The following is a 24,232-nucleotide window of genomic DNA, read 5'->3' on the forward strand; positions in this document are numbered from 1 at the left end:
TTCTTCTTTTATTCTTAGCATTAGTAAAATTTGTGAGCACCTGTCCCATTCACACACATACTCCAAACCACTGCTAATGTATCACTTGATCCTGTACAGGGAGCATACGTAGATGCACACAGACATTTCAAATACTAACACAATATTTCCACATCCAGTTGTGGTGACTTTATTTGCCAGTGATGAACACGTCTATAAAAGGATACAATCTCTGCACTGCATTGTATTACTTAGCATGTACTAATCCAAAGATATAGAATCCTGGAAAAAATGCAGAAATAACACGAAAATAATTTTTGTGCTTTCTTCTAATTGATCTATGCTTTGGTATGATTAAGTGGATATGGAAATATTAACACATTAGCGGTAAAACCTGAATTAAATCCATCAGAGAGATCCAGACACAAATCTGACTCATGCAAGCTACGTCTAAAAATGTTAGAGTTGTCAGCTACACAGAAACCTAAGTCAAATACCTAGCCATAAAACGTCCATGCTGAAGGTCCATGGAGGTGCCAGAGTTGAGGCTTTATTTATCAAGGTAACCATGGCTTTAAATAAGAAAAATAATTTTATTCTGATTACCAGACTAGTGGAAAAGAAGAATGACACCCCTCCCCCCTTCTTTTGGGGGAGCATCTGGCACTTCTCATGCATTGTAACAACTTCTGTGTCTTTCTTGGATATAAAACACAGGCAGTTTCCCTCCATCCAAGAGACAATACAGCTCTTTATTCCCAGCTATTTCATCTGATGCAATACCCTTCATTTTACTCAAGTACTTAATGAGACCACTTACTGGAGGTTTGAAGGACATCTGTGCCTGTTACCTACAAATTAAAGCTTATGACTTAGAGCAAGGGACCACTTTAAACAAATCTAAAACCTAAAGAGATTGCTAAGAAAATCTTGCCTGTGTGTTTGGAATAACTATTAAACACCCAGTGTTTATATGCTGCTATTTGCAAATGCCAGAGATGAGTTTTAATCCTCTCAAAACCAGCTTAAAACCATGGAGTAATGAGACCAGTGAAAAGCAAAGAACTAGTCATTTCAATCCATGAGAATTACCATTGTGCAACATCTTCACTAGTAGTTCAAAACAAGGACGTTAATGGAAACAAGCACCTTTCCGTGGTACATGTTCTACGCCTTTACTATGCCAGAGCAGTGTCATGTGTTACAGAGCAGGCCCCTAAAGGACGTTCATGCCAACTCAGTAAAGGGAACATCCTTCACAGCAATGAAGGCTAGAGCAGAATGCAGAAGAATTCAGTGAAATATGGAAACCCTCTTTTGCCATCTGATTTGCACTGCTTCCACGGCCTAAGTTGTAATGTAAGTGTGCAGAAAAACAAGGGCAGGTTGAGAAAAAAAACAATGAACACTAACAGAATTGCTCCAGAGAGAAAATGTCCATCAACCGTATTTTCCCCTGCTACTATGACAAGCTTATCCAAACCTATTCTGAGCAGTAACATCTAGCTTTTTCATAATATGCATTAGGAATCACATAGACTCCAAGTTCAGGTGAATTTGTGGCAGGAGTTCAGCCTGTGCTTATGTTTAAGCACCTGTTCAGGTGCTGTTGTGAATCCAGCTTCACTGCGCAGCCTTTAGGAAACTGCCTTTTCTACCTTGATTTCCCTGCACCAACATGATGGAGATAAAACAATTCAGCACAATTAACCTTCATCAGCTGATGTTTATTCACACTTAGAATGCATCCAGTGCCGTTTCAGCTGAAAGAGCTGATGGTTGTTATAAATTGTAAGAATATTTCAACAGCATTTTCCAAAGTCACATTCAAGGTCTCATGGAAATGTCAACAGAAACATTACATACAATGTATGTAATGATGAGCTGTAATGTGACCTCATGCCACCAGTGAAGTGTCACGGAATGACAGCATACCTAATAAAATGTGACAAGATGGGATATGACCAGACACTACATAAGAAATGTCACAATATGTGACTTCTACAGTAAAGTGTAGCTGATGAGACACCCTGCTGCAAGAAGTGATGTTGTCAGATACCACCAAACTGATTGGGAAGAAACGATGAGTGGAAAGAAAGGGAACATTCTGTGAAAAAAAAAAAAAAAAAAAAATCTGATCTCTTCCTAACCTCTTTCTTGCTTTTTTCCCTTTTCCTCGCCAATTTCTTGACATTCATCCTTGGTTGGGCTGCATCTGGTGCTTCTGTATGCTGATGCTTTTTAATTAGTAACCTTGCCTATGGCAAAAGGATTTGCAATGCCTAAACATCTGATGCTTTTTCCAAGTCCTGCATGGACCAGATTGATATAGCACAAAATAATCTCCTCTCAAGGGAAACGTGATTTGGGTAGCTACACTTACATCAGGGAATGTGTAGATCCCCAGCCCAAGGACATGTAAATGTAAATCAGGGACTATTCACTCTAGGAGAGAAAGTTGGCTTGTAACTGAAGAATCAGATGTACATGTTCTGTGCTGCTTCTGCTACCATCAAGAATTGCAAAAATATGCTTCTCTTCTAGTGTAATTTTAATGTAAGTTATTTGTAATTATGAATCTGGATATAATTAACTGCAGTTATTGTACTAAGCAAATTGAATTCTGCACTTTATCATAGTGATAATAGGCTTGGAGATGTTCTTCCTATATCAAAAGATTTACTCAGATTTACCCCTGTGTAATATAGTACAATTTGGTGCAGGAGGAGCTTTCCATAGCTCTAAAATATCACTACAAATTCAGCAATTTACTTAAATAACTGCAGATACCATTACATATTCCTCTAAATTGTTCACTGGTTCTAAACATTTCATTACTTCTCAAATGGGAGTTGCACTACCTCTTCCCTCTATGCTTTTTCCAGTGACTGGCCATATCACTTGCCGTCTTGCTCTGATCTGCTGCTTTGAGCTTTTTGTGCAACTTTGTGCACTTTACCCTAGCAATTACAGAAATAAATCACTTGTGACAGTTCTCAATCATTCTGATATTTTCTAAGGATTAAATAAACTGTCTTACTGGATCCATCAACTGGAACAACTACGCTGACACTAACCATTTTAAACTAGTTGCATATGTGTACTTAAGGCACAACAGAATGTAACTTTTGAGTGATGAGTAAACTAAAGGAGTGTCCCTGTATGGCTCTGATGAAGATTTACTCAGTACACAAATTATCACAGGCACTGACTGCCCATTCTTTTGCCTTTTGTACACAGCAGTAAAAGCTGCAAGCCCATGCACTGGAACTGGGAGAAGCTCATCTTCATAAGCTTCAGGAAATTAGGAAAATGGACTGTAATATGACTAATAGAAGGGTACTTTATGAGAGTTGGCAATTCCTATTTAAAGGTGCTCATAAAACACCCTTCTAGTTGCAGCATGAATGACTGTTATCTGGAGAGCAAGGCATACAGACTGGAGATGCATAACACAAAAAAACACATGCAAGGGCCCTCAAAACCCAGTGAAGATATTTAAATGAAGCCAAGCAGTCAGTCAAAATGCTGGTGAATGGCCTGAAAAATGCAGATAGCAAAGTGTGAACTTAAATGCAGTCTGTAGGAATCCTCTGGCTAGCACATGGCAGAATGATGGAAAGAACTTCTCTTCCATGCTCTTGTCCTTGCTCTGCTGCAGGTTCAACTTCCTGACATTTGGTTTATGTGGATGCATTTACAAGCATTTAATTCTTATTACTTTGATTCTGTCTCACAATTTTTTGCCACCACAGATGGCAGAATTTTATTCACTAGCGGTCTGGCCGTGCTTCAAACTCCCCTGCTCAAGAGCGGGATGTGCTGCCAGGATACCACAGCTCTCTTTATTCCCAGCTTCTTAATCCTTCATGAAAAATTCTTGCTTCTAGACAAGTGGACAGGAAAGAGGGGCACCCTGCACCACCCCAGCTGTCCTGGTTCCTCAGTCCCAGATCTTTGATAGCTTTACAGACAAGATTTAACTCTGCAAAGAAACCACTGTGAATGACTGGTGACTGCATTTTGGTCAGAGCAACAGCCTATGCTCTGGAGTTGGAGAGGGATTTGTTCTTATTTTGGTGCTTCATGGTAGTTGATTGCTGATAACCCAGAGTGAACTTTTACATAGCTCACACAAAAATAACACTTGTTATACAAGCGGTCCCCTCTCTACAGCCCCAATTACCAGAACGATAACAGTAAGCTGGCAACATATCTGCCTTCTCCCAGGAATCTACCATCCAAGCAAAGGACTGCACACGTTACCTATGTGTGCAGCTCTGTCCTCTGCTCTCTGCCTGCAAATCCATCTCTGATGGGAATATCAGAATGTTTAGGAACTGAGCACTTTTTTTTTTTTTTTTTTTTAAATCAGCATTTACTTAATCCTTTATGAAAGCATTTGCTTTTTTCTCTCCCTTGTCTTGTGATTTCTCTGCTTATAATACTCCCCTCATTGAACTACACTGATTCAGCTCCCAGAAGAAACAACATTTGTATTTGTAAAAGGCATAAATTTAAGGTTTGATGTTTCACAGCCCTACAGTGAGAGGAGGGGCAGATATTTTCAAAGTCCAATTCTGTATGCTGCTTTGTATGTATCTCAGCTGTTAATATTATCCCATTGAAGTAACTTAATTTCTAGGTTTTGAACAAGGCAAATGGTGATTCATTCTAACCCTGAAAAGTACTGGGATGTGGGTCAGTCAGGGAATATTTTATGGGCAGAGAGAAGTTTGAGTCATTTTAGTGTTTTATGCTTGCATTGTTTTTTAAATCTAGTCAGAATATGAGAAAAGGAACAAAAGCACTGTCCAGGACAGGAGCAGTGTCTAAGTGTGTAAGACAAATATTTTGTGGTAGACATGTCCAGAGAACAAGACATTTTCAGGACTTCTAGAAGTTTCCAGAAAATGGAATTGCTAAACTGATTATCCTCTTCATCACAAGTCTCTTTTGTCTGATGGGTGATTGCTCTGAAATGTCAATATTAACAGATAAAGTCAAACAACAAATTATTAAGTTCAACAACATTAACTTTGAATCCTGGGTCAATTTACAGTGAATTCCAGGATTATACAATATATCCCAGAACCACTGTCATGTTTGCTTCATGATTAACTTTGATAGATTCTGTCAATTCTTCTGATGAGAGTCAACAGCAGCCAACCTTAGCCCCATGAGCTTTCTGCTCTCTGCTTCCAGCAACTCTGCCACAACGTGAGGGCCAATCCCTGTCAAAATTAGTGACCTACACTGAAATAATCTCCTAATCATGATATTCAACTGAAGCAGAGAGAATTTAATTTCACAGGTCTTGGTTATCAAGTAAAATTAAGTTACCAATGCCTGCAATAAAACACTGTTGCTGTTCCTAACTGCCAGGGTAATCCCACTCCCGTTACTCACTTGAATAACCCCACTGATATCTATGGGGTGACCAAGGTGACCTGCTGACCACAAATAATTTAGGTCTATATAGGAAACTGCCTGACACTTAATGGTCCAGGCCTTTGCTCTCAGTTTCTCATAGTCTTATCAGACAAGCTGTTCAGAGTGAAACTTTCCATACCAGGTATCTGCCTAAGGCTGAACTTGATGGATTTTGAGGTAAAAGGTCCTGAATGAGAGGAAGGGGAAAAAGAAGTTACTTTGCCTGTGTTAGAAAAGGAGCCTTATTTCTGCTCATATGAGATGCTCCAGATCCTCCATGCCTTTAAGCAAGAGTTTGAAATTTTGCAGGGTTTAGCCTTGATGTCAAGAATACACATTATGTCACCCCTGTGAAAATTTGCCCAAATTTGGTCACTCAGAAGATCTCTGCCAAGTTCCAGTTTGGACACGTTCAGTAAGAACCTATTAAGAGTTTGGCAGTTCATTTTTCTCAACATTAAATATTTCCTGAGCATACTCAACCCTCCATTCTGTGGGCCAGGTACACCTTGCAGGCTCCACATGGAACTTGCAAGCACTGAGCACCTCGTCCTATTACTCTTCTGACCTACCAAGGGCCAACAAATTACGGGACACATGACCTGAAACCACACTGCTGGCTCTCCTGCTTTGCTTTTTGCTGCTGTCTTGCTGGATTCAATGCAACACAAAAGTGATAATCTGAAAGCCACTGAGAAATGAGAAACATGACGGTGGTAAAACATGATTTTCATGCCCCAAAGAGCTATAAGGCAATTACAGAACTGCTTTGTACTTCAGGTAAGACCCACATACTGTAAATGGATCTAAATTCAGTGAAGTTCTTTCTTGTTCTTAAATTAGCAACTGTGTTACCAGCGAATACAAGAGGTAGCACAACAAACCTTTGCTTCAGTTATATAGAGAATACACTGGCCTTAAACACCTACATTAATCCTAAAACCTTAAAATTCCACTGATGAAACCAAGAATTTATTTGCACATTGATGTCACACAGAAGTGTCTATGTGTAGCCTCACCTCAACACTTACTTGACAAAAGTACTTCCCAGGCTTTTTTATACTGTTGTTTAAACCTCCAGCACTGAATCTGTATCAGAAACTGCTGGTAGCAGTATTTCCTGCCACTTGAAGCCAGGCAAAACAAAACTGTGATTGCTAAACAGAGAAGAAAATCTGTATGGAAAGTAAAGACATTTACAAGATGCTAAGTCATCATTTAATTATGCAAGAGGATTTTAGAAGTTTTTAATTATATGGAAATGGTGACAGTGCTCTTTTGTGTCTAGATTTTTATACTTGGAATTGTAAATTACACTTTGGAACCCTAAGTAAGTAATACCCTAAGTATTAAGATTCAGACAATGAATTACAAGATGCTTTTATTATTTGCTGAGGTTTTTGAGTCTTCAATGTGTGATTTTATCACATCTGCAACCTCTTCTCCAGGAGGCTCGAAAACTATTCTCTTTTAAACAAAATTAAATGACAACCAAGAATCCTGTATCTTCATTTGATCCTAGCAGCTGAGAGCTCACAGAAAAACATCAACTATCATGAGATTTGTGATCAAACTGCAAGATCTGACAATACTGCTGATAATTGAATCAGATTTGAAGTAAGAAACTGAGTTCAATTACACTTAATCCTGAGAGAAATGATTCAGGTATAAGTCTGTTGAATACATTTATCCCACTGATAATAATTTACCTTGCCATACAGATAATTGGATTTGATTCCCAAGGTACCAGGTTTCTGCTCACACCATCAGGAATGCCTTGGCCTAAAAGGGTACGAAAATACTGGCTATAAACTAAGAGAGCATAATGAACACTATAGGACAGTGGGATACACAACATCTTTTTTATATCATGGCAATAGAACAACTACATTACTCATGAGTTATGACACTAACAATCACTGAAGGGACTGCTCTAAATTTGTGCTTCTAAAATGTTTTTACAGTACCAGAAAGTCATCATTTCAGTCTACTGCATGTATTGTTAAGTAAGGCCACTTAAAAAAAATTTCCAAATTATTGTTATGCTTAATTGACAGTATTTTTCATATTCCTTCAACTGTATAAGTCAGTATTTAGCAGCAGAAATCCTCTTATAATGCTTTTACATGAAATGAGCAGTGATTCAAGTATACTATAGCATAAAAAAGCCACTTTCATTACTCATGGGATATCTGGATCTAAATGACTCCCTAATTCAACATTATATATATTGTTCTGAAGAAATTCTAGCAAGGCACATTACAAAAGGAAACATTTATTTGACAAGATCACTTTTTAAAAATGGGAGCTGTTACAAGTTTCTCAGGTGCTGGGAATCTGAAGGGTCATATGTGGAGATGGGAAGTGGGCAGTGTACAGGTGAAGCAGTGTGAAGTTCACAATCAGTGTTCTCATCCGCGCCTGGGAATTGTCACATCAGAAATGCAATTCATCTGCGCTAGGAAGACTGTGAGAAGCAACATGTTCATTGCAGGAAGGTATTTAGAGTATTTCCATAAAAAACATGTCAGTAAGACCGATTCTTTCTACTTAATTCTCTCTTTCACCAGTTCTGTCTCAGTAGATTAATATATCAAGAAATAATGAGAATTTGGGAAACTTAGATGAAAAATACATCTAGGCCCACACTATTGCCAAGAAAACATGAAGGGAACTGTTTATTCATTTCCAAGGATGTAAGAGAAACAGTTGTTAACAGTTTAAGAAATGGTTTTAAGAACTAAAAAGGATGAAATGAATAATGTGGGTTATTATTAAGTAACTAATAATGCCTTCTAGAATAATGCACAATATATCAGGTATTAAACATGTTAACATGCCAGCCAAACTGCTTTCTCCTCACCCCAAGACGCTCCCAGGTGATGGGTTTGGATGGGCATAGTACAGTCCAGCGTCAGGCACAGCACGGCAAGTAGGAGGAGCAAGGATAATCAGGGAGGCATATGCCAGCACTGTAACTGTAATGCCTCCTGGTAAACAGGCAGCAATGGATCTCAAATATCCCTGTATTTAATTACTGCAGCAAAAGGATTTTTTGCCTTGACATCTGCTATAATTTAAATCTGACTCCAAACTCTTTAACTCAACTAAAACTCCTACTGATTCAAAGGGAATTTTTCTTGATAAATCCTGACTGTAAAATTGGAATCAAATGTCATCTTTGTTGTTTGGGACTGAAATCCCAGCAAATACAGTGAATTTATTTTTAAGCAGTTTCATAAAATGAGCATGGATGGTGCAGATCTGACCTGGACAAGTGGTCAAGTAGCTAGACCAAGTACCTGCATTAGGTCCAGCCCAGCTCTGCAGGCTGGGAGGTCTCACCGGGGCTAAGTACATTTCCTAGTCAGAGCCCAGGGAAGAACCAACTGAGATCAGTTGGTATGAAACAGAGAAAGGAGATAATACTAGCATAGGCATGGTGGCAAAAGAAGGACATTCATATTTCTTCATTTTTTGAGGAATCCAGCTATCTGCTTTATATTCATATTGAAGAATGACAATTACATCGGTTAACTCCTCATTTTACGATATACATGAGGGGCCAAGCAAGGCCAAACAATCAGTCATTTCTACTTGAGCCGATGTATTTATGGCATAACAAGGCAAATAGAGATCCAAACATGTGCTAAGGCTCTCTTGTAATGCTTTGCCCTTTGCACCAGTTCCCCACCTGGCTGTCCTTGGTTACTACACTGTGTCTGTAGGAATCCCCACTGCTGACAGACAAATACTAAAACTGCAGCAATTTCCTTACTGATTATTTTGGGCAAAAAATTGAGGTATTGTGCTGTGTGACTCCCACCAGTGCAGAAACGTGTCACTGAAGGAGGAAGGTAGTGACACGCAATGAAATTCAGTGAACCTGCAGAAAATCAGAGTGTTTGGCCCCCACAGGAGTGAATTAATGCAAAGGGCAGTGAGTGAAAACTTCCCTTCTCTTGCAGAGCTACTGCTCATCCTCCGATGTTGGGGAACTGCTGGAGACTGCAATAACTTTAGCAACCTCTTTGTACCTAAACCAATGGCTGCCATTCATTCTGATGAATGTAGATTCCTGGGCCCACCCTGACTTTGCTGATGTCCCAGTTTTATGCTACCACTCTCTCGACAGTCCCCCTGGAGAGAGAGGGACACCCAGAGTCTATCCACTCTGGATCTCCCTAAAAATGACAGCAATGAGCTTTCCAAAAAGGCATCACAGCAGAAATCTGTTCCATGAGTAAACATCAGTGAGGCGGAGATTTAGGGTTTACTCTCAATATCTAGTAAACAGCATTTATGCTGTCACAAAAGACTTCTTTTAATAGTTTCAAAAAAAGAATGTATTTTTATACATCTGCATTTCTGTACATCAAAACACGGCTAATTAAAACCAGGTGAGTGGAGCAAGCAAATTCCCTTCTTGTTGAAGAAGGCCAGAAGTGAGGATAGCGCACTGCTATCCAAACCCCTTCATACAGGAAAGTTTTAGTTCCCAAACCCAAATTAGGTTACAGAGTATCAGTATGCATCAGAAGAAATTTAGATGACAGAAAACATATCATACTGATAACTTCCTGGAGTCATGCCTATCTTTGTGTTACTAGTCACCACCTGCATAGGTGAAGCAAGGTTAATCACAATAGGAAACTGTTATGAAATAATTTTGACTAAGGAAATAACCAATTAAGTTTCCCCTGTGGCAAACCAGCATAGCTGCAAGTGTTTGAGCTACTTTGGAAACAATAGTACTGTTCACAAGCTTAAAGTAACTAGATTTTAGCATATTGCTGAAGCAGGATGTAAAAGGAAAACCTACAGGTATCAACAGCTATAATGGACACACTGTAACTCCTTCTTACATACATACATACATATATATATATATATATATATGAATGTGTGCACACAGCTTCTATTTAAGAAGGTTCCCCAGTACGCCGAAGCCTGCTATACACAACTTGTTTGTAACATGTAAATCAACATAAACAGGCACAGCTTTCAGCTTCTAAGAGCACCTTTCTGATCAAGTGTGCTTTTGCAAACAGATGCTGCAGAGTATGAGAACAACCATTCTAAATAATTCCATCTCTCTCAGCAGAAACCCTGTCTTTAAAAGTCACTCATTACTGAATGGCCTTTGGTCTGCAGAAAAATGTGAAGTATGCTTTAATTACATCCCCAGTGACCTCCCATTTGATGTCCTGTCCACTGTATCTCTGGCGAGACAGCCTTATCTCTGGATATATTTCAGCTACACTAAACATCATTTATTCAGGTCCTCACTGATTCACTGTATCAGTATGTGGCTATTTGCTCTTTAACCGTAATTTTGAAAAGTGACGGCTGCCTCATTAAACAATGTAAGATTTCCAGTAACAATAACAAAGGGTACATTAATTAACATTACATTCACATGGAATCCTTCTAAGGATACGTATCGTACTGCTAGCATGTTTGTACATAATGTGTTAATATCAACTCATGTTCTTACAAGAGAATTCTTGCTTTATAACAATACATTCTAGTTGTGAATTAAGCCCTGCTTGACATGTTAGATATGCTGTCTCCATATTTTAGAGTACTATATCATTTGTATGGTTCATTCACATTTTATTTCCTTTTTACAACAGTTAGTCATACGCATCAAATGAACTGGATATCAGTTTTGTGTGGTGAAGATGCCTTTTCTATGTCATCTGAGTTTTCAGTCAGCCTTTTGCAGCACTCTTCAATACACCGAAAAATTCCGTCATGCACATCTTACCTCTTTGGTGTGGGTATGGAAGGAGACTGACATGTCCAAGAGAAGTTTCCTCTGTTCCACCCTCCGGACAAAGTCCTGAATCCGTACTTCCAGATGCCGGGCTGCTTTATAGATCTCTTCAGGGTCACATTCCCCAGTCTGAGCCAACTGCTCTGCAGCCTCCAAAAGCTTGTCTGCATTGGTGTACGTATTCTACCAGCAAACAAAGCAAGAAGCGAAATATGAGTAATACAACTGTGGCAAGTAAACCCCTGAAACAGGCTGTTTATATTTTCAAAGGCATGAAAGCAAGTGATTACCAGAGTTTTAAAACAATAGTAATAATTCCTACTGGCACTGCCATCTGTGAAAGGAGAATATATAAAGCCACACAGACTAATGCCTGAGTACACATGAAATAATTTCTTATTTGAAACACATCATCCCAGCCCAGTCCTGCCAGGCACAGCAGCAGGACTGTACACTTGTTTATTTCCAAGTCCCCTGGAATTTCTCAGAGATAATGTAAGGAAGCAAGTGGGACTAACCACCTCAGAAGCCTACGGTGCCTCACATGACAGTGGGCTACAAGCTTGTTGCAAAGTCGTCCCAACAGCTATCACATTACAGCAGGTAATCAGGTTAACCAGAGATGTCTCAGCCTCAATAAATATTTCCCTTTCAATGGCTTTCGTGAGATAACCTGTGAAGACTCTGTCTTCAAGTTTCTTCTATGTTCATTCCTCTCCTCTACTGTCCTGCATTGTAATTCTAAACAGAGTAAGTCTATTTGATTAGCTTGCAGCTGCCAGTATTGCTTTGGAGTGGTATCATTTTCAGTTTGTCCGAGGCACATACCTGCCCTCCATTACATAAAAATTTGAACACTTCACCATCCTGATAGACTTACCCCATAGCTACGGCCTTAGATATGAGATGTATTACCCCTACTTTACAGAGAGGGAACTGAAGATTGCATAAGCTAAGTGATGTACCCAAGACATGGCAGACTGTGGAGGAACAGAGGTGAACTCCACCAAATTTACCTCAGCTTTCAAACTACCTGCCCATTCTTTCTCTCCCTCTTTCACATTTCTGGAAAACGCCACTGAAACTAATACACCAGAGAGTCTCATAAATAACAGCAGAAATGGAAAAGGAGTGCAGTCATATTCTCCGCAGCCATGGAGCTATGGTTTAGTCAGCTATGTTTAGCTAACTAAACATAGCCAACCCTTGATGTCACAGAAAAGTTTTCTTCACTCAAACTGAGGCCAATAGCTCTGTGGTGTTTAACACTTAACAAAAATAAGGAGATGAAGATATCAGCTTAAGGGTGTTTCCAGTACTGGGTGAGAGCTTCATAAATGCTTGGTGTTGGCCCAAGACTGCTTCCACTTGGAATTTTAACCTCCCATCTGTAGCAGAATTGTAGCACTTTTCCTTTTCAAAATCCTACTGAGAATCTTCCTCAGTTTAAAAGGCATCAGCTTGATGCATATACACAAAATACCCTTGAACACTGTGGACACGCATGTACTTCTGAGCATTGAAGGAACACTGTCAAACATAAAAGCTAAGTCATGTTGTTCTTACTTACATAATATCCTGCTGCAGTCAATAAGTTGTTGCTTGAGAAAATATTTGATACAAAGATGGCACACTGGCCTCCAAGTGTTTAATGGGGGGAAAAAATTTCCAGTTATAAAAAGCAGAAAGAAAACAGCTCATTCACTGTTCATTTTCCCAGTTTCTGAGGGCTGACTATAAATATACAGTATTTGCATTTCTCCTTTTGGACTGTGAAGAACATATTCTAGACAGTTTTGTTACCAATAGTAAATTTTTATTCCCTCACTTTCAGGCCACTGCTATAATGGTTAGGTTGTTAACAGCGGCAAAATGTCATGTTTTAATAATAATTTTTTGGAAACCTCTTTAGCTGAGAATTTGTAAAAAATGTTCCATTTAATATGATCTGAGTTAGGGTCCAGTTTCACTTAACAGCATCTTTTCTGAATGATCCACTTCCAATAGCATTTGGAGCAAATGCCAAAGCTAGCACTATTTTTCAAAGTCTACTCCACTCTAGGGCTTTTCACACATTACCACTACAACAGCTCAAACACCAGTCCAGCTCCCTGAGGAGAAGGCTGTTCCCTGCTTTTATTTATTATATTTAGTATACTTTTAAACACATTCACTCTCTGCTTATGGCACAGATTTGGGACACAAACACCTTTGTTGAAATACAGTATGAATACAGCTTTGCTGCATTTGTCCCTAACACACTTATATTCATCTCTGCTGAAAACCATTACCAGTTTACCAACTCCAACATGTGTTGTACTTAATTACACCTAGATGAGGTGAATTCACCAATATGATGATCAGATATAAATACGCTGCATAGTGAAAAGGGTGTAGGCTGAGCCCTAGACTTTGGAGAAAAAAGGAGCACAGATTGGCCTCAACGGAGGCTCTGGCCACACTGCACAGACAGTAAAGGATGCAGCGGTCCTGCAGCAGTCCCCTTCTATTGCACAGAGTTCTCCAAAGGCAAAGGGGATTTTCTGCAAGGAAGTTGGCTGGATGTGGAAGGAGGCACACGCAGTGTTTCCCTTGGGCTGTGCCAGACACTGTCAGCATACAGTGATGCTTCCCTCAAGCATTCATACCTAATTTTGGACACATTTGCATAAATGTGTTGTGCACAAGAAGCCTGAACGCAGCACATTTTAAGTATGGTGAAATTTTTGTTCACCTCTTTTTCTATCTTTGTCCACTGAATTCACAGCTAAGTGTCTGGGTTTTAAAAACAGGTACAGTTTATGATAGGAAAAATGCTAATGGATTTACTAGTGCCACTCTAGAAAGAAGGCCTGGTGCTGAGACATTTCCAGTTCACTGTTGCAGATGTAAGAGGTTTAGATACATTTCAGGTAAGTAACAACATTTGGGAGTTACCCATGCTCACCTTGAACTCTAGACTTTGACGTATTCATGAAAGGATTGTCCTCTACTGTCAGATGAGATATAAACATTGCACAGGCCAAATAAGCTAGAGTTTAGTTATTTGGTGAGGGCCTGCTCTACTTTTCTTCTGTCCATTTGCTTATAGTGAACATAAATCATATCAGAAGTTGTTACACATATCAAATATTTTCATGTGCATCTATTTATCTAAAAGTGCTGAACTAAAGCTATGTTGATCCTGAGAGCTTCATCCTGGCTGGTACTATAATGCTGCACTGCTTGCCTGCTTCATACATTTTCATCCTGAGCTCACTCTCTTGTTAGTAAGCTTTTCACAGTACAGACCCTTATTTCATTTGTTTGAAGCACTTCATACTTCTTGAGTATGACATAACCATGGATCAGGCAGGATGAGAATCCAAGAGGGAATTAAGGCTCATGATGAAGAAAAACATATAAAGCCTCCTTGTCCTCCTACTCCCAGGCAGAAGAGGCTACCTCAGATTCCCAGCCCTTCTGAGATCTGGTAGGATCTACCAGGAGCACAGGACCTACGTACATCTCCAAACTGGCATCAAGATTCAAAACTTTAAAAGAAGGTAAGAGCTAATACAACTTCAGAAGGAAATTTTTGCTAGTAGAACAACAATCATGGCTGTCCCCTGTTCAGCAAACTGCAGCCCCACGGAAGGTTTTCTGTGGCATCCTTAGGAAGGTGACATCAAAAACGGGCTAATCCCTCCGGAGAGGAGATCCATTAAGAATCTCTCCTCTGCATCTAGGGAAGTTGTTTTCTGTCAAACAGTGATAGCACAAGTTCCACAGAAAAATAATCTGTGAGTTATAAAATGATACACAGTCTGAAATTTTAGGGTTTTGTGGCATTTTTTCCTAAGGTTGCATTAACCCTTGAGAGAACCTTCATGTGCAAACCCTTGAAATTCTCAGTGATCTGCTAATTGGCATTACATACTTTTGCATCGTTTCAAGCACAAAATCAACTTCTATCTCAAATCTCTTAATAATCTTTCTATACTAATCTTTGCATAATCACCTATTTCAGTCATGAAATCGGCAAACACAGGAAAATGAAACTGCACCCTTCAGGTTTTATACTGGAAATGGCTGTAACATATGCTTTTGGAGTCAATTTTACATGGTTCTAGGAGACTTTCATATATCTTCTGTTTCTTGCAAACAACAAAAAAGAAGCACAATTATGGAAAAGAAATTGACTAACAAAACCTATAGAACAATCCCTACTACAATTCAGAATCAGAGGTGATTGTTGTCATATCCCATGGTGATATCTACTAACAGGATTCCCTGAAAGTTTAGTTCATTAATTATTAACAGTTTGATATTTTGTATCAAATTCAAAACAAAACTTTATGAAAAAGCTGATGTGAAATTTGCCTGTTACATTTATAATGCTATCCTTTGCATTTCAGGCCAACAAGCTCCAAAACATCGGGATCCATTTCCATCTCTGACCCAGGTAGCAGATCTCAGCCAAGATTCATTCGTGTCTCCAGGTTAATGTATATGAAGCCATTGCTGCATTGGAAATGCTCTACCCATAGGTCTTTCAGCAAACTGGTTAAGACATTTCATTAAAGTTGAAGCAAACACTATTTTATTCATAATATTTGTGCCAAAGAAGTGTTTTGTCAACTGTTCTCTCCAATTCTTTTTAACCCAGAGTAGGAGTTCCATTGACTCAACATCAGAGAGCATTGGCTGCATGCAGTTTGTGCTTGGCCTCATCTGTTACAGAGCAAATAGCATTGCAGTGTTCAGTACAAACCAATCAAAGGGTCCAAATTCTTGTTTGAAAGTATTTGGCCTTTTTTTCCTAATTAAAAATAAATAAATAATTAAACGAAAAAATACCGAAAACTTCATCAGTTAATTTTTGGACTAAGAAAAGGTTAGAGGCAGCAGAACAAAAATATTTTGCCTTATTTATGATATGTATTGCAACTTAGAGTCCAATATCTTAGTCACTTACAAACATATTAGAATGTAATGCAATAGAATAGTTCAGTTGGAAGGGACCTACAACCATCCTCTAGTCCAACTGCCTGATCAATTCAGAGCTGACCAAAAGTTAAAGCATGTTGTTAAGGGCATTGTCCAAATGCCTCTTAAACACTGACAGGCTTGGGGCATCAACCAGGAAGCCTATTCCAGTGTTTGACCACTAAAGGACTGCTTCCTAATGTCCAGCCTAACCCTCCACTGGTGCAGCTTTGAACCATTCCCATGCATCCTATCACTGGATCCCAGGGAGAAGAGCTCAGCACCTCCCTCTCCATGTTCCCCCCTCAGGAAGCTGTAGAGAGCAATGAAGTCGCCCCTCAGCTTCCTTTTCTCCAACCTAGACAAAGTCTAGCAGAGTCCTCAGCTGGTCCTCACAGGGCATGCCTTCCAGCCCTTCCACTAGCTTTCTTGCCCTCCTCTGGATACATTCAAGTACCTTAACATCTTTTTCAAATAAAAAAAAAAAAAAAAAAAAAAAAAGAAAAAGTAAAAAGGAAACTTGTCAATCATATATTTGTGTTTTCACTGACCTTTTCCCACATTTTAAGGCAGCAATCAATTTAATGCAGCATTTTAGTTTCGACCCAAATACTTTTTCAGAAAATTATTCCATGTAGTTTTCCTTCTACTCCTTGCAACTACACTTGTAACTAGTTTATTGCTGCATGTTCCTAGGCAGATTACGTTGAAAATAGCCGTGTCTAGCAGTAGTCCAGGGCAGAGTTTGTGCCCTAAATCTGGGCATTTTTTTTCTAGAACAATCTCCCCTTGCACAGTATTTTACAGCTGTTTATTATATTTGAGAGGTTTTCATTGATAACTGTCTCCAAGATCTCTGATGTGTTGTGAACCATGCTGATCAACCAGAGAAAGTTGTTTAGTTGTATACATCAGGAGAAACATGGGGTAGGGGAACAGGGCGGTTGATCAGATACATTAACACAAACTACATAGCCTAGACACTGCACTTCCAAAGTAGATGTTTAGATAAGCTGAAGGGGAACGAGGCAGCACTGGTCTGACTCATTCTATATTAATCAAGTTCTGGGGCTGTGAAAGGCAGTTCCAGGCAAAGGTTCTCGTATTGATTCAGAGAGCTTTGTCACCTAGGATTTTTTTACCATGTAAAAGGCACAGTAGAGATGACATCTCTAGAGGCCAGTAAGTACTGACTACAGAAAGAACTTAGATGACTAGCTTAGATGTGATCTTGACTAAAGACTAGTGATGTGAATCTCATTTTATGCCTGCAGGCTGAATCTTAGGAGACTTATTAGGCTTTCTCTGATGTGGTATCTCCTTTATGTTCTTCAGAGTCATGACTCAACTCTTCAACACCAAAGATGAAATCTCAGTATTATTACTCCTGCTGTGAAGATGGGATGTCGAGACAAAGTTCAAAGTCTGATCCATCCCTCACTGAAGACACTAAAAAGGATCTTACTGACTCCAGGGAGAACTGGGTCAGCCTCCTAGCCATTTACTCAAGATCGCAGGAGGAGACAAAAAAATGGTGAAGGGCTAAAAATAGAACTCTAGAGGCCTTGTACCCCTGTTCTGCACCTAGACAGCAGACAGCATTCCTCCCCATAGAAACTACAGCATGATTCACATTCACAAAATTGTAATTATGGAGCTGATTCTGCATTTCTTCTCAATCCTTATAAACTATTGTTATCCTTAATTATGAAGCTCAGTTACTGCTATCAGATTTTTTGCTTAAGTCACTTTGTTAAAATTAGCTCCAATTTTTGTTTAGGTTAAGTGATCTTACAGTTAGGCTTTTGTGGAGAATTATATCTTTAGTAACTTGATATTCTAAAGCTAAAATGAGTGACCACAATGAAGCATTTCTTTGATAAATAAATCTGGGGTTTAAGGAAGCATCCATCCTTGTCAAAATTCCTCCTCCCTTAAGAAGGGCAAAGGCTAAATGCATATGATGATCTCAAGTAAGATGTGATTTTATTCAGTTTGAATTTCACATAATCAAATCAAGACCTATATTCTTATTTGTGCTCTATTGTTCTAATACAAAACAGACTTAACAGGAATTACAGTTACAGAAGTTAAAGGCAGAACATGTCTCTGAGGTCATGAAGCCACTCGCTCTATCAGGACAGGATTGTTCCCTACTATACACTAGAACAGAAACATCTTCAGACCTTTTTCAAAAATATAACCAAGTTAATGAAGTTTCCATCATCTTCTTCTACAGACTGTTTTTCCCTTAAATATGTCAATTCATCTTGTTTTTCTTGCCATAATTTTGCCCCAGTTCTCCTTGCACTGTTCTTTCTGAAGTTTGAGCTCTCCAAATACTACAGCCTGCCATATTCATCTTTTGATGAACACATACGAACATGCCTACCCATAAATGAATAGATCACAAATGTTTAACTAGTTTAACAAATGAGGGTCTCAGGTAAGTTTGTGAGGGCAAGACTGTGTGAGTGTGTGCCCAAGTATCAACCACTTGACAATTCAAAATTACTACTATTATCAGAACTGCATCTATTTGCAAACACAGCCTAGGAACTAGAGTGCCTGGAATGTCACCTATGTTTCAGCAGACCAGCACTGCATAGAAAACCTCTCTCCAAGCTCCTGGAAAAGTTATCTTTGCAGCTGGTACATGGGGTTGAAATGTCCTTATGCCTCCATCTCCCACTGTGGGACCATGGCTCATTCACAATGTTTTAAATAATTTTTCTTCAGACATTTTCTGGCTAAGCATCTGTATTTACTGATCCACGGTTACCTTCCTCACTGGCATTTTCTGGGAAGACCTTATTATGGACTTTCAATAGTTAAAGGGGGCTTATAAGAAAGAGGGGACAGACTTTTTAGTAGGGCCTGTTGTGACAGGACGAGGGATAACGGTTTTAAACTAAAAGAAGGTGGATTCAGACTAGATATAATGAAGAAATTTTTTATGATAAGGGTGGTGAAACACTGGAACAGGTTGCTCAGGGAGATGGTAGATGCCACATCCCTTGAAACATTCAAGGTCAGGTTGGATGGGGCCCTGAGCAACCTGATGTAGCTGAGGATGTCCCTGCTTATTGCAGGGGGGTTGAACTAGACGACCTTTAAAGGCCCCTTCCAACCTAAACCATTCTATTATTCTATGATTTGAAGCTTAGCTCAGTTCAGGAACATCCACAGATTTGGGGAATGTGAAGTTTGCTCCCATTTCAGATGGCTAAGAGGCCATATATAATACCATGCTGATACCAATTGCTACTTTATACTTCTAGTAATTCAGTGAATTACATAATCATAAGAGATTTTTCAGCATGAATAAGAACTAAACAATTCCCAGGAATTACAAGGTAGGTATGACACAGCATCCGCACTAACCATCGCCAAGAACCGGACATTTTTCCATGTATAGTTATCTTTTATCTATGATTTTCCCCCAGGGTTCACATACAAACTGAGATAAATTTATTATTTGAATTTAAAAGAGTGACACTTATACATTATATCAAATTCTGAAACCCCAGATAAATTGTTTAAAAGCTACCTTAGACCTTCAAACTAATAAATAAGCAAGATTAGAATTAATAGCTGGAAATACATAAGCTAAGGGAATTCTTTGTGCTATTTTATATTGAGTGCTTACCTTCAATTAAAAAAAGTCTTGCCTATGGCATATTTTATCACATCAACTGTTCATCTCAATCAGGACTGCAATCATACACCAAGTAGAGAATACTCTTATTACCACAATCAGGCTAATTAACTTCAGGGTGATCCCAACCATTATTCAATGAAATCCTAGTGAAACATTTAGTGAAATAATGTTTTAAATGCCATCTAATATCACACATTACATCCAATACTAATAAGTATGGAAAGACACATAGATGTACATATGCTTGCACATACCACATACACACAAATAATAAGCTAACTTTTTAGCTCAGTGTGGCCATCTTAACTATCACTGAATTTTTGTGTCACTACTAATGAGTATCATCTATGTAAGGACTTGACTTTGAATGCCACCAGAGCTATTTTCTTCTTCTAAATCAGCATGCTCAAAAGTATATTTGGCAAAGATTTAGACTTTTCAAATCTCTGCGTAGATTTTTATTTTAATGTTGCAAGATTGATTGATTTTTGTTGCAAGAGGGAAGACAATGCATTTAATTCTTTTTATATGGCAAAAAGACTACACTCACCAAAGGTTTCACCTGTAGCCTGGCAAACATCCCCTTTCTTCCCTATTTATTTTAATTCGTATATATGTGCAATCTCCTACGTTAAATAAACTGCTAAGCACTTGCTTAATATGAGATAAGTAGATAGTTTTACCCTTTCCAGGGAAGCAATCTGCACACTTTACGTTATATGGAGGGCATATCTTTGTGGGATTACACTGGAGTCTGATACACATCCTTGAAGAAGCTGTAGTTTAAACTACCAGGAGTATGCGCACCTTTACACTCTGTGAGAAGTGATGTAAGAAGTTTTGATCTGCAAAACTCTACATAGGAACTGGAAGAACACCCTTTTGGCACAAGAATGAAGTTTTAGTCCCACAAAGTCAATCTGCAGCATCTTTCCTGAGACCAGGAGGTTGCCAGCTGAGAAAGCAGTGTTGCCCCAGGAAGGCTCATGCACCAGGTCTAATAAACAAACAACTGGGTTTACAAAACTAAAGAACCATCAGTGGAAACAATTTTCAAAGACTGCATTGAAAAAACTTGGCAGTTTTAACTGAGGTGGTTTCACAGACATTCAAAACCAGCAGTTATATCTCACTTTGGCACCTTAAGGCACACAAAATAGAAACAGTATCTCCTTACTATGTAGGCTCATTTTGTGTTTATAGGAATATTTTTTTTTCCTGTCACCTTACTGCTTTTCTGGAAGAAGTATATCTAAGCAGCATATTAAAATGAGATGATGAGACTACTCCCTTTGCTGTTTCAATATTTTCAATATTTTATGGACAGTACAAGGATCTACAAGAATTAGGGAAAATATCTGAAATCGATGATTATTGGTCAGGTTTTATCCTAGTGTTTGATCCTTGGTAATATCTATGAAAACAGCTTGAACTCTTCTCTTTGAGAACATCCTTGTACAGTAACAGGCACGTGAAAGTGAGCAACAGCAAGGAGAGCAGAACAGTGAAGACAACATAACAGACTGAGATGTCATTATATAGTAGTTCTGGTATCAAACATGAAACCAAACTGGTATTAAGGCCAAAAAATAGTATCATATGATCTTGGTTAGTCTTATGCAGGACAGTGAGTGTACCACTGAAACAGTATTATCACTGAACGATGATTTGATAATTGGGTGATTAGCAGAGTGTATGAATGAGGGCTGCTGAAGTGATTGTAAGGTAACCTGATCCTTTAAAACTCAGCAAAGATGAAGAAAGCATTTTCTTTTTGTGGGAATGACAAGGGAGCACAAGAAGGCAAACTGTCAGGAGGGAAATGCAGCATTTTGAAAGCTTCTCAGATAATAAATATCATCTAAAGTTCAGATAGATCGCAAAAAGCTCCGCAACGTTTTTATAATAGGAGGAAAAGGGAAGGTGAGTAGAGAAACAGAGAAACATGTGGCAGCCCTGAGGTGAGCAGCAGTCCGGGAGGGCACAGTACTGTTTTCTGTCCCAAAGGCTCAGCTCCCATCTTTTCTGAGCCCTGCAAACATGAGTGCAATCATGACAGCTTTATCAAGTCCTGCCGGTCTCCTGAACTGAAATAGCTTCAGGAATTTTGGGTCTAGTATCATGCTCACAGTTTGGAGATTTCAAAGACATAGCAATGACAGTATGGAAAGGCTTTGGACTGTCAGCAGGACTGGGAAAAGTCAGTACCGAATAAAACTGGCAGCACTACTGCCTTGAAAACAGAGGCAGAAATAAACCTATGACTATGTGAATTCTGTAAACTGCCTGACTTTGTTTCTGGTGTGTAGGTTTTTATGGAATCTGCCTTAAGTAAGACAGCAAAGCATTTTCTCTCCCCTCTTCCCCCACAGCCACTACCCTGACTCAGCTGTGCCTTTATTTCCATTAATGTAGAGACAGGTTATAATACCTTTCCCGAAGCACATTTTGAGTGCCACGGGACTGTTTATAGAATGAGATAATGTTTAACAGAAGAAAATTCAGCAAAGTTTTGACCCAAATTCTCCAGAGCTTTCAGCTTAAGAATTCCTATATAGCCAGTATAACCCATATAGACTAGGCAGTCTGGAGCACAACACAGTACTGCATATAGAATCATAGAATGGTTTGGGTTGGGAGGGACCTTAAAGATCATCTAGTTCCAACCCCTCTGCTGTGGGCAGGGGCACCTTCCACCAGACCAGGTTGCTCCAAGCCCCGTCCAACATGGCCTTGAACCCTTCCAGGGAGGGGGCAGCCACAGCTTCTCTGGGCACCCTGGGCCAGTGCCTCACCACCCTCACAGGAGATAATTTCTTCCTTATATTTAATCTAAATCTACCCTCCTTCATCTTAAAACCATTACCCCTCCTCCTATCACTACACTCCCTGATAAAAAGTCCCTCCCCACCTGTCCTGTAGCCCCCTTTAAGCACTGCAAGGTCACTATAAGGTCTCCCCAGAGCCTTCTCTTCTCCAGGCTGAACACCCCCAACTCTCCCAGACTGTCCTTGTAAGGGAGGTGCTCCAGCCCCCTCATCATCTTCGTGGCCTCCTCTGGACCCACTCAAGCAGGTCCGTGTCCTTCTTATGTTGGAGGCCCCAGAGCTGGACCCAGCACTGCAGTTGGGGTCTCCTGAGAGCAGAGCAGAGGGGGAAAGTCCCCTCCCTCGCCCTGCTGCCCACACTGCTCTGGCTGCAGCCCAGCACACGGGTGGTTTCTGGGCTGTGAGCGCACATTGCTGGCTCACAGACAGTTTTCCACCCACTAACACCCCCAAGTCCTTCTCCCCAGAGCTGCTCTCCATCCACTCCTCGCCCAGCCTGGATTTGTGCTTGGGATTGCTTCGACCTGTGTTCAGGACCTTGCACTTGGCCTTGTTGAATTTCATGAGATTTTCACAGGCAGAACAATCATACTTTCTTTCTGTCTGGTAATATGTGACAAAAATGCAACATAGGCTGATGCAAAAAGGTAAGTCTACTACAAATGCATTATAGGACCTCAAGATTTGCAGTGAACTCTGTTTTGCCACAAGTTAAAGGCCACCTCTGACAAGAAAACTGATGTTTGACAGAAAAAAATATGGAGAAAGATATGCCACAGCCTTTTAGCGAGGCCAGTGCACTGCTGCTACCTCAGGAAGGATGCAGAGATTTAATGACATTCTTGCTGCTGCTCCTTTGAAACACAGATTACCTCCCTGACACACTGCATTGCATCTGCTCCCATGTACTGACCCACATCGGAGTGGTGCAGATGCTCTGAGGGCATCATGTCTTGTGGTGCAGCTGAGCTGGTGTCATGTGCTACCATTTTCTATATTCCCTCTAGACACAGAGGGAATCGGGGAGTCCCTTGGTGTTTTCATGGGATCACTAGCCCAGGTAAGTTTAACTTATGGCAAAGAATCACTTAAAAATTGGTCTTCCCATTCAGAGTAAACCTCATACTTCAGTACAGTGCCTGCCAGAGACAAAACACATGATGAGAATAAAACACCAACACCTCAGTTTTGTTGACAATTTGGTTATTTCCACGTCAGAGGGAGGTTTTCTCAACATACCCTGCAAACAGGGATGGTAACACACAACCTTCCCACCACTAAGATGACCTCCATCCCCATCCCCCTCCCCCTACTCTATGAACTTCAAATTATTTGATGGGGAATGCCCCTCTGCTATCTACAAGAATAAAGCAGCCTCCCCAGCTTCAATTATAGTTGAAGTAACTTTTTACTTCGTCTCCTTGTTCCAGCTCAGCATCCTCAGGTGCACGTCAGCAAGATGGTCCCTTTGGATTCAGAATCTCTTCACTGTCGGCATTAATTCAGGTCTCCGTCATGGTTTACACATTCAAATTTGTTTCAAATTAGTAGAAACCATTCTCTGAATTTTGTTAGATTTATAAA

At 39.7% G+C, this 24,232-nt stretch overlaps 1 protein-coding gene across 11 annotated transcripts in view; it reads right to left on the reverse strand.

Moving 5' to 3' along the window:
* Positions 1–24,232, reverse strand: part of KALRN (kalirin RhoGEF kinase) — a 523,685-nt gene that overhangs the window by 207,163 nt on the left and 292,290 nt on the right. For all 11 annotated transcript variants that reach the window (XM_042784358.1, XM_042784355.1, XM_042784351.1 and 8 more), the window contains exon 11: positions 11,183–11,374. In XM_042784358.1, the coding sequence (XP_042640292.1) occupies positions 11,183–11,374 (192 nt within the window). The remainder of the gene's footprint in view (positions 1–11,182; positions 11,375–24,232) is intronic.

Source organism: Tyto alba, unplaced genomic scaffold, assembly GCF_018691265.1.
Source record: "Tyto alba isolate M040663 unplaced genomic scaffold, T.alba_DEE_v4.0 Super-Scaffold_7, whole genome shotgun sequence".
In the NCBI taxonomy this organism is placed as follows: Eukaryota; Metazoa; Chordata; class Aves; order Strigiformes; family Tytonidae; genus Tyto; species Tyto alba.